Source organism: Etheostoma spectabile, chromosome 17 (assembly GCF_008692095.1).
Source record: "Etheostoma spectabile isolate EspeVRDwgs_2016 chromosome 17, UIUC_Espe_1.0, whole genome shotgun sequence".
NCBI lineage: Eukaryota > Metazoa > Chordata > Actinopteri > Perciformes > Percidae > Etheostoma > Etheostoma spectabile.
In genome coordinates, this window is record NC_045749.1 from 1543053 (window position 1) to 1554222 (window position 11170).

Here is an 11170-nt window from a genome sequence, read left to right on the forward strand (position 1 = left end):
CACACACACACACACACACCGTTGATAGAAGGCAAGGAGGACACGGATGATTAAAAAAACATCACACGTCACAATTTTCTGAACATAGTCATACTGAGAAATACAGGGAGAGCTGTGTGGAGCTGATGGTCGTCATTAGCTGTGTAGCAACTCGTTTGGCGACAGCTTGAATGTAACGGATGTTCATTAAAATCAAAAAGTTACTAAAGTTTTAACTACGTTCACTCTACCGTGATGATGATTTTTATGAACATCAAAATGCTTACACTCCACATATATATCATGTGACAGGTGCATTGGTGAAGGACGAGTAAGTTGCAAAAAGAAGTTGATAGGTGCAGACCCACTGTCACCTCCTACAACTTCTTGTCAGTGTGTTATACCATATGCCTGATGAAGGTTAAGTGACAAAACACTGCCAATTAACTTTGCAAATTAGACAGTGTGCAGAGGTTATTGTATTTCTTTTTTTTAATTTGGATGTCATCAGATTGCACAGCTTTCAGTGCATTTTTTATTCCAACACTGGGGGAACCAAATGCTAAATCTTACATATCAAATACATTAAGGCTTTTAGAGGTGTGTATTCTGGGGTGTGTTACAGCCTATCACTGTGATGATCTCACTGTTTCTTACTTGATCTGGCCATCTTTAAACACGTTGTCTATAAATTATCTCAAACAGTCACAACCGCTCACCGAGTAACAATAGACGTGAATAAGACTAGCAAAATAATAACAGCATACAGTATTTAATTGACATTTGTTCACAAAATCACAGAAAACAAGAGCTAGTTTACAAAAACATTTCCCGGCAAGCATAACTCCCACAGCATATAGACAATACTTCCTTGTAAAACATATCCGTAGAAGAGAGAATATTTCTTGTCTCTATCCTTTTTTATTTGCCTTAATGTCTCCTTCTGTTTTCTCCCCTTTCTTTCTCTCTCTCTCTCTCTCTCTTTCCCCATTCCCCTGCATCCATGAAGCTTACTCATTCATACTTTTGAACTGTTGGCATCATTGCTGTCCATTCTGCAACAACACACAGAGGCCAAAAGCTTGTCTATGGCCCCTTTCCTCATGAAAACATACAGAAATAAGTCTGCAAGAGGAAATAACCTTACGAACACAGAAGAGAGGTCAGTGAGGGGAATGTCATGTCTGTTTCCCTCTTTCAGAAACAATATGATTCTGGGTAGGAACAGCAGCAGGTAAATAACCAGCACCAGAACCAACATTCCCACAATTCGTCGTTTTCTATCAGCAGGAACTGAGACGGAAGCAGACAGGGCTTTGAGGGTCCCACCCAGGAAGAATATGAGCAGTGGGAGGGGAAGGAGGAAAAATATGGCTAAGACGGTGCCTGTGACCTCTGGAAAACCCCAGAAAGCCAGAGCGAAGAGATAGACAAGAGAAAGAACCCAGACCAGGACACAGACCACCACGGAGATCTTGATGGTCCGTCTGAAGCGGTACCACAGTGGCCAGGCGATGACCAAATACCTGTAAATACAAGATGTAAGACACAGCTTCAGAATCATATAGTAATACAATGGTCAGACACAGAATTAGCTCCACACATTCTGGAGAGACAGATACCTTTCTAGGGCGATTAAGACCATGAAGCAAACACTGGCCACCAGACCAGAGTAGTAAATGATTTTGAGAATTGTATCTTTGTCCTTGTATTTTTGTTGTTTTGTGTGCTTTTGTGATACCACAAAACCGATCATGCAGCAGAACTCAATGAGGTCAGAAATGAGAAGGTTGATGACGTAGATCGGAGCAACGTGATCCTTTCCCACCTGAAAACATTGGTTACAGTAAATAAAGCAGTTGCAAACATGTTCTGAATATCTCCCGAATCTGTCTGCAGGGTCCAATCAGCTTTATGCACATTTTAATTATGGATAAAATTATTCCTGTAAAATTACAAGTCATTACGAGACTAAATCCCAGCCCTCTGACATGTGGCCCCCAACCCAGATCAAGATCCTTTACAGACAGACACTTACCACAAATAGATCTCATAATGTACGTACCAGAGAATAAAGAGCATAGATGGCCAGGAGGGTCAAAGGAAGTCCAATACAAATGATAATGTATGTCACCACTTGTGTGATCAATTTTGCTTTGTCATCATCATTGTCATAGTCCTTGAAGGTGCTGTTGTAATCATTGCTAATGTCTTGTGATGTGTTGGTAATGTAGAAATCTTCCATTCTTCAGTGTGAAACCTGTTTAACAGGTTGTAAAAAGAGGCATTAAGCATGTTGTTTAATATCTACCTACAGTATATCTACATTACGTTAATGTAATGTATCAAATTAAATAATACTGTACAGTTTCAGAAAATGCATAGAAAACATGTTTGTCCCGTTGTTTCAGAAATATAATATTTACATGATATTATATAATGTTAATGCACAATTACTAGAATTGTTGGGTCCTTGTAAGTTGTAGCGCGTGGTCTAGACCTGGATCTGTAAAAGGTTTCGAGATAACTTTTGGCATGAATTGATTCTATAAATAAAATTGAATTGAATTTGTTTAGGACGTTCTTCTGTTCTCACTGCCGTCACTTCCAGTAGAATGGCTCTCTGTACACAATCATTTGATGCTTTCTCTAAAATCTTAAGTGACTCATGAACTGACTGTCTTTGGTTACATGACATATCAACAATCGTTGTATTGAAATACCAAACAGAAAACCATTCTAAATTTATGGGCTCAAATCCTGAAAAATCAAAAACAGTAGTCCTCTGTTCTTTCCTTACTGTCTTTATCTGTCTGTATTTCATTCATGACTTTAGTCTTTTAAAAAAGCTAATTTTTGTCTTCTGCTTTTCTTTGTCAAAGTCACATTCTTGTAGTTAGAGACAAGAGAGTGAAGAAACACCAAATGAAATACAAAACACAGTTGGTAAGAATAGTGTAACACTCCAAAACTGTCTGCTTGCTACAGTTTGCATATTCATTTTTAATTAGTGTATTGTCTTGTATCATTCAAAACGTACCTTTGCAAGCTGCAGGACCCACCATGAATGAGTTCCTTACTCCAATGTCTGGTGTTTTGTTCTCTGTCCCCAAACAATCTACAATGAGTAGGCTAAGTGACGTCATGCAGTAGGTTCCTGTTACCTTTCTCTTAGAAATAGAGAAACAAGACTGGGTGGGAACCTCTATGGCTCGGGGCTGCTTGGGGCCCCCGAAGACTTACAAACTTTAAACTTGATTTATGGTTCTGCAGAGGCTCCACGCAGAGTTTTTGCCCTAGCCTACGTAAGTGATTTGAAGCTTGGAGTTGCGGATTGGTCTGTGCGTCGATGCCTTTAAGAGAATATAGTGCGTTCCACAAAACTTAACCTGGGAATGACGTCACTTGTTGAAAGCGTTCCATTTACAAGTCATTTTCATTATTTTTATTAGCTCTAGCCAGGTTAGCCGTTGTTAGCAATGCCAGTTGATAACAATGCATTTAGCAGTTTTTTGTGCAAACAGCTTAACATGTCTACAGATAGAAGTTGGACACTACTGTGTGTACGAGTGATTTAGTGAAACACAATATGACAGAAGTGCTAATAACTGTATTTTCCTACAGCTTTCACAACTATTGATGTACGGAGCAGCCATTTCAGATTTTTAGATCGGGGTACTCCTGGTTGTCCAAGTTCTGAGCACAAAAAACTCAGGGGGCAGGGGGCGTGCTTCAGACTTTCAACCTTTGAGTACAAATGGAGCGCACTAATAGCAGAGCCGGCATGTGTGTGCGTGTGGGGAGTGTTTGGTAGAGCGAGTGAGAGAGCGTTGGTGTTGCCTGTCAATACACAACAAGTACCCACACGATATGAGTTACGCATGTGTAGAACGGCCATCTTGGACAGCTAGCTACGGCAACACCACTTGGACAAACCACATAGCTACCAACCAATATTTGTGACTGTCATGGTTGGGGTCCAGCTGGCCGTGAGTATTATTTTTCCCTGCCTTTTTCTCCTGTTCTGTTTTCTGTTTTTGTTTCTCCCTTTTCCTCCCCCTCACCTGTCCGAAGCCAGCTGATTGCCTACACCTGCCGCCAGTCTGCCAGCAGCAATCCTCTCCTCCACACCTGCTCATTGTCACCCGCTCCCGCCAATCACACCTGCCTGCAATCTTCATCACCCACAGTATGTCTACCCCGGTCCTGCTCTCATTCTTCACCTGATCGTTGCTTCAGCTACTCCAGTGAAACTTCGTCAGTGTATGACCCTAGAGTTTTCTTTGTGCCTCCCATGTACTTACCTTTCCTGTGTTTCCCTTTCAGTCATCCCTCCCTCCGGTCAGCTGGCTTCGGACCCCGGACCCTCTCCCTCGGCTCCCCCTCTCCATCCCGACTTCTCATGCCAGCGTCTCCGTCAGCCACTCATTTCCAGCATCCACTCCTCTCCTCTGCTTCTCCTCGTGACTGCGTCTCCTCCCGGCTCCCCAGCTGTGGCTCCTCGGTCCCCCGCCGCTTCTCTTGGTTCCAGTTTTCTCACCTGTCCTCCGGTCCTCCGCTTCAGCGTCCTACGTCCACCTCCTCGCTCCCCCTCTCTCTCTCTCTCCCCTCAATAATTACAATAAACCTGTTCTTTGTGAGCTGTGCAAATGAGTCTGCCCTTCTGTCCCGTAACAGTGACGTCGTTATGCAATAATTAGCATGAAGCTTAGTGGTAGTGTCAGCAAGGTAGATAGAAGGAAATAGATCTTTATTATTATAATTATTACGTTATAATTATTATGTAGGTAGTCCTCATTATAAATGTAATTTATAAAAGGTTTCTAGTGTCAATGTATTGGGCGTGTAGTGGCTGCTTGTGCTTTTTCCATGGTGGAACATAGAACGCCGCCATGTCAGAGCGGCCAAAGCATCAAAAAGCTTCCCTGTACCATTTGACAAGCGTCCTTCACAGAGCGGCCAGAGCTTCTTTGCAGCTCAAGTCAGCAGCAGTGTGTATGAACGAGGGGGTCTGAAAAGTTGTTAAGCTGGCAACACTGCAGAGCGACAGTGATTAGCTTTGGAGTTATTACCGACTCTAGAGGCATAGTTAGGAGGAGAAACAAAGTGTCTCCCCTGGGATTTCTGCCAACAGTGGGAAATCTGTAGCAGGAAAAGTTCTGCTTCCTTGATATGATGTTTTTATGGAAGAGAACCAGGAAATGAGTCCGGGGAAATGCAAGACTACCTAGCCAAGTGTAGGTAAATGTTTTGAGAGCTGCACATTAGGCTACGGCATAGGGTCCGGCATCGGGTCGGGAGTCCACGTACCTGTGGTACGGAGCCACAGCCCCAATTTAACGCAAGAGCATAAATCGACCTTTACTACATATCAATGTCTCAAAATGTGAACAAAACACCCCCTCCCCCTTAAACAGACATCTCAGTAGGAAACCTGCTTGAAGGGGCCACATGCCATTCCTGTTGAAACATGATAGTCAACATTATGAATTGAAAGAAAAACGAACAAGATTCATCCTTCTGGGAGTGAACAAAGAAAGAGGAAAAAAAGGAGGTTGAGGAGAAAAGAAGAGGTGAGCAGAGCAGATGATGAAGATTAAGTTGTGCAACAGTAACTGTCTGAAGCAGTCATTTAGCCCTAACTATGTGGGAGCCCTAACTATGTGGGAGAGGTCTTTGTACTTCTTCTTGTCTGTTGAACATTTTTTAACATTTGTGACAGTATTTGTTTCTGGGTTTGGTTTTCTGTTCTATTCATTGTGTGAGTTTTCTGTGTGTACCTGTGTATCTCTAGCCGTGTCCTGCTTGTATTCCCTTGTAGAAATGTATTGTGTCTATACTTGTCAGCTTATTTTTGTGTTATCAGTCCTCGTTGAAGGGGCAGCTGAGCACAAGGTCAGCAACAAGCCAGTGATTACATGTGGAGCTGCAGCTCATCTGGGGCTGGCGATCGCAGCACAGAGGCCGAGGAATTCAGCAGATGAATCAGGAGATGGCTGCTGTATATTTAGGGGACCAGGGGTGACTGTAGCTCGACAGAAGCAGGGGGCTGTTGCAGATCTGGAGCAGGGGACTTGTGACGAAGTTATCAGACGCATTACCAGAGGAATTAAAAAAAGTAGGAATGTCTTCAAATAAAAAAAAGGGTTCAAAGACATGACCCTAGATAAGTATAGAAGTAGTGAGTAGTATTATTCTGTGAGAATGTGGATAATAGTGATGATGATGACAAAAACGACGACAACAATGATGACAAATATCATTATTATCATTATGGTTATCATCATTATTTAGGATATTATTCACCTTAGGGTGACAATTTACTATATACAAGTGCTGACACTTATGGGTATACATAGGCGTGTATGCATGTATGTATGTGTGTATGAATGTAGGTACTGTAAATGTAGGTGTATGCATGCAAATGCAAACACACTGTATGAATGCATGTATATAGAAAGTTATCTGGGTAAATGTATATGTCCTTTAGTTTTTTGTATAAATAATTGTATCTTTCTTGTCAATTTGTTTTCCTTGACAATGTGTCTGTCACTCTTATAAATGTGAGACGGGGGAGGGGCTGATACAAGCTAAAGTTTCTGACCCTAACCTTTAGTTACGGACAATAAATGAATTAATTCATTCATTCATCCGTCTGTAACACATCCTTGTCCAAAGTGAGCCCAAGAGCAACTTTACCACACCAAGAAAGCTTTTGGACTCTTGCCTAATTCATCTGAATGAGTGAAGGGTCTGGGAGCTGGATCAATCTGAAGCAGAAGAGGACATACTTTCCTAATCCCAAGGGGAAATTAAAATGTTTGTTTACTCTGTTATTACACAGACACACTGGGCAACAGGACCGATGCATATGCATTCAATGTAAAGACGTCAGAGCGAGGGGGCTGGCAATGGACCGGCACCCAGAGCAGTTGTGGAGCCGGTCAAGTGGCGGTCCAGAGATTTTTTGTTGCAGGTGCTATGGGGATGCTTAACACTTAGAGAGGTGCTTTGAATTTTGGGGCGTTTCATTATGGAGTTCGCATCTGACCAGCCTATATATATATATAATATATATATATATATATATATATATATATATGCTATATACACACGCTTACACGCCCACATTATTATACTCGTTCCGCGGACTATAAGCATATGTTGTGTATCATCACAAGGGCTTAGATACAACATACAAGCTTGCAAATGTAAACCTTGAAAAAATATTTTCACACGATTCTGTCATATCGAGACTTAATACAACGGAGCAGCAAACAGCAGCAACAAAAGCAACAGACACTGTGCACGCTTAGCTTAAAATGCTCAGATCGAAAAATCACAGCCAGTTACCACCACTGTCTATAGATGAATCAGCAGTGTTCCTATTGTTATAGCATCATAGATGTAATTATGAGGAGCCAAGTTTGTGCTTCAACCACCAAATAATTAAATTGTAATAGCGAACAAAGGGGAATCAAGCTCTTACAGACGTCTTCACAACAAAACAATACGTTGTTTCGTGATTGAGTGCGAAGGCCAATGATGTTGTCACAGTAAGAGTCCTCGTTCTCTCCATGTTTATAGCCAAAAGTGCCAGATTACTGGTCCTAGTGTCTCCACTGCTGTTCCTCAGGTAGTTTTTACACGGCCCAGGCAAGAAAAACTGCGTTCACAGCCACTGATGTGACAGGAAGTGTCCAGGCTATGCATATTAACTTGTACAGGTCCATAAATGCATCTTATATGGCCGCATTAAGGATAGGAACTCCTGTGTGCTGTGGATGGATGTCCCTGTCTTCCTTTCTTGTATAAGCCGCCGCACCTGGTAAAGCTCTGCTGACAGGTTTTCATCAGACACCATAGTGTCGGGCCATGGGCAGCAGAAGTTGTTCGTCCAAAACGATGTGGTTTTGGGCTGGAGTTGGCCACACCTCTCATACGTAATTTGTCTCTGTTGAAAAGCGCCGTTTCATTTCAACAATCAACCTGTCTATAACTGGATAGAAAGAGTGCATTTTCATGTCATCGTTTTGTCTGTCTGTGTTCTCTCTATCGGGGCCTCCACAATAAATCCTCCAGATGTCGAGTTTTCGAGTCTGCCTTTCTCGCGTGAAGTATGTGTTGTGCCTGTGTTTGCACACAAAGTTCCGCTTGTGTTGGATTTCTTTCACTTAGCGTCGTGCGCTTTTCTGATAGAGCATTGAGTACAGACTGGGCCAAATCCTCTGCCGCAACGAGGTCAAAATGGGGGCCTGTAGCTGATCTGACATGAATTTGTTGTTCTAAATAAATCTTCAAACATGATGAGATGCAAAACAAACTTCTCATCGATGATGGACTGATGGCTCTTGCCTCTGCCCTCCGAGTGGGTTTGACTGAGTGATGACATCACGCAAGGGGCTCGGATAGGGGAGAGTTTCTTGACGGCACAGACCGCATTATACTGGCAAGCCCAGCGAGTATCGCACAGTCGTTGAGTTACATGGTTTTGCTGTCGGGTCGAGCTCTTTTTGTTTTATCGAATAGATCATGTACCACGGATCCAGAAAAAAACTTGTAGAGCATTTGTAGCGTCTCAAAAAACTCTGCTGCAGCGCTGACATTATGTACAGTCCACTAACACTAAATTTAGCTTGTGTGCATGGCAATGTATATAGATGGCTTGCGGCACCTCCTTCTGAATTTTCCTGCACACCATTATTACATCCTGACATCAAAGATGCTCCGTCATAGCATTGACCGACACAGCGATGTATATCAATAACACTGACTGAGTGTGGTGTTGATGCTGGCTAGCAGAGAGTTTGCATCCAATCCATCTGCGGCAGTGAAATGCAAAAACTCCTCATGCACTTCCCCTGACATGGGCTGCCAATACCGCACAATAACAGAATCTGCTCCTTTTACTCGTATCTTTACTCTCATCACCAAGACAGCAAAGCACTCGGCATCTCTCACCTCATCACTTATCTTCTTTCTTATCATTTCTGCCATTACAGCAAATATCTCATTTTGAATATCATGGTGAGTGTATTTGGCATTTGATGGGTTAGTAGCTAACTTCTTGTCCACTGCTGGATCAAACTTAGCAATGACATGCAGCAACTCACGAAAGTTTCCCAAGTTGTGGGACTCCTCACCCTCTCTGTGGCCTCGCTGTGCGATCCCCTGGCAGGCTGTGAAGCGCAGGCTCTCCACCACAGCTTTCATGTATTTTCTGTTCTCCATAACTAACGCAGAATGTCCCTTATCAAGCATGTTTGCTATTTTAGATCCGCTTTTCTCTTTTTGTTTGAACTCACTCCATCCTTGCATTGCAAATTTGTGCCCCATACTTTCATGATGGCTCTTCAGAGATGCTGATGCTTTCCGCCAGTTGTTAAATCCGTTGCTGGTAAATGTTGGCTCTAAATGAAATCCGTGCCCTCGTTTCTGAAAATGCCTACACGCAAAACAAAATGCTGCATCTTTCGCCACGCTGTATTCCAGCCACGAATACTGATCCATCCAATTCTTGTTAAAACTTCTCTGCTGATTCCCAAATTGCCGTGCGGGGTATTTTTGAAGGACTGGCCTTCTTGGACCCTCTTGAGGACGGTTGCTAATATCACCTGCAGCACAAACCGTAACGTTAGCATTAGCATCCTCAAAGGAAACCGCCGCTAGCGATTCTCCTTCGTCTTCATCCCCAGAATCTTCTTGGTCCTGGTCCTGGTCCTGGTCCTGGTCCTGGGGCTCTGTGACGACGAGCATTGTGTCTCCACCTTCACAATCTTGTTTCTCTTCAGATTGTAACTCAGAACGTGAACGTTTAGGGAGCAAAAAACGATCCATTTTGGTGTATTTCCAAACTAGCTACCAAAAACAAGCTGCCCTGTGTTAAGGTCAAAGGTTCACCGGGCTCTGCGGCCATTGGCCAAAGAAGATCACATGTTTGTTATTTTAGACTAAAATATATATATTTTTAATTATCATTTGATTCCAATTTTTAACAACATGAAAAAGACTATTCAAACACCACATTAAAATATAAATATAAAAAATTCCAGACATTTCTTGGGGGTGCTGGGCGGGTGCTTTGGCTATTATAGGGGGAGCTACAGCACCACCTAGCTCCTCCCTGGCGCCGCCACTGGATACGGTGCCTTGCTCAAGGGACCATCAACATAGCTTGGTAGGTAAACTGGCACCTCTCCAGATACCAGTCCGCTCTCCATACTTGGTCCGTCCAACTGAGCTACTGCCACGTCATGCCCATTTTTCATTTGCTCTGGCAGATTTGACCAGGGCCTGTATCATTCATATTCCCAGAGGCTTGAGACATTGCTCGTTTCGTTACTCCTACTTTTAAATCAATGCATGAGTGACTACTGGTGACTACCAGGGTAAAGCCTGGCTACACCACATGCATTCTGGGGTAGGAGACTTTAAAAAACACTAGGTTGTTTGCATTTCTATAAACCAATCACAATGGTCTCCGGATGCAGCGATGATGGTGGCTCTGCAAAACAGTGGAACATTTGCACCCAGCAAAAGAAAACTCCCCATAACGTAGTTAATGATTTTTACTGTGCTAATATAAAGATGGCCGGGAAACAGGTGGAAGACATCAGACAATCACAAGGGCAGGGAAACTAAGGCAGAAAGTAAAACTAAACCAGACTATCGCAATAAAACAGGAAACAGAACATATGCAAGACAAGACCAAAAATAACACAATCACAAGACATGACAGAAAACCAGACTAAGAAATTAAGACAGGAAACCAGACTACCACAATAAGACAAGACAGGAAACCAGACTACCACAATAAGACAAGACAGGAAAACAGACTACCACAATAAGACAAGACAGTGAAACAGACTGCCACAATAAGACAAGACAGGAAAACAGACTACCACAATAAGACAAGACAGGAAAACAGACTACCACAAGGAGACAAGACCATTTTTAAATGATTGCATAGGTTCATATATCATTAGTTTGATGTCAGTGTTGTTTTGTGTTAAGCTTATATTTGACATGTCCACGATTGCTAACCTTAGTGCTATGTCTATGGAGCAATACTGAAGACAGCACATACTGTTTACACAATATAGCAACGTGAGCTATTGCAATTAGTGTTTGTGAGGACAAAAGTAGCCAAAGGAGCAATCTGCAGGTATACAGTGGCTTGAGAAAGTTTACA

General features: G+C 42.6%; 1 protein-coding gene across 2 annotated transcripts in view; it reads right to left on the reverse strand.

Annotated features, from left to right (window-relative positions):
- LOC116705559 (G-protein coupled receptor 4-like) overlaps window positions 1-2244 on the reverse strand; it is an 8700-nt gene extending 6456 nt beyond the window's left edge. Inside the window, exons 1-3 of one of the 2 annotated variants that reach the window (XM_032541831.1) lie at window positions 2045-2244; window positions 1602-1807; window positions 1006-1505 (exon numbers count right to left, since the gene is read on the reverse strand). In XM_032541831.1, the coding sequence (XP_032397722.1) occupies window positions 1006-1505; window positions 1602-1807; window positions 2045-2224 (886 nt within the window). In that variant the 5' untranslated portion in view covers window positions 2225-2244. The remainder of the gene's footprint in view (window positions 1-1005; window positions 1506-1601; window positions 1808-2044) is intronic. The other variant, XM_032541832.1, reaches the window with a different exon arrangement.
- Between the last annotated feature and the right edge of the window lie 8926 nt (window positions 2245-11170).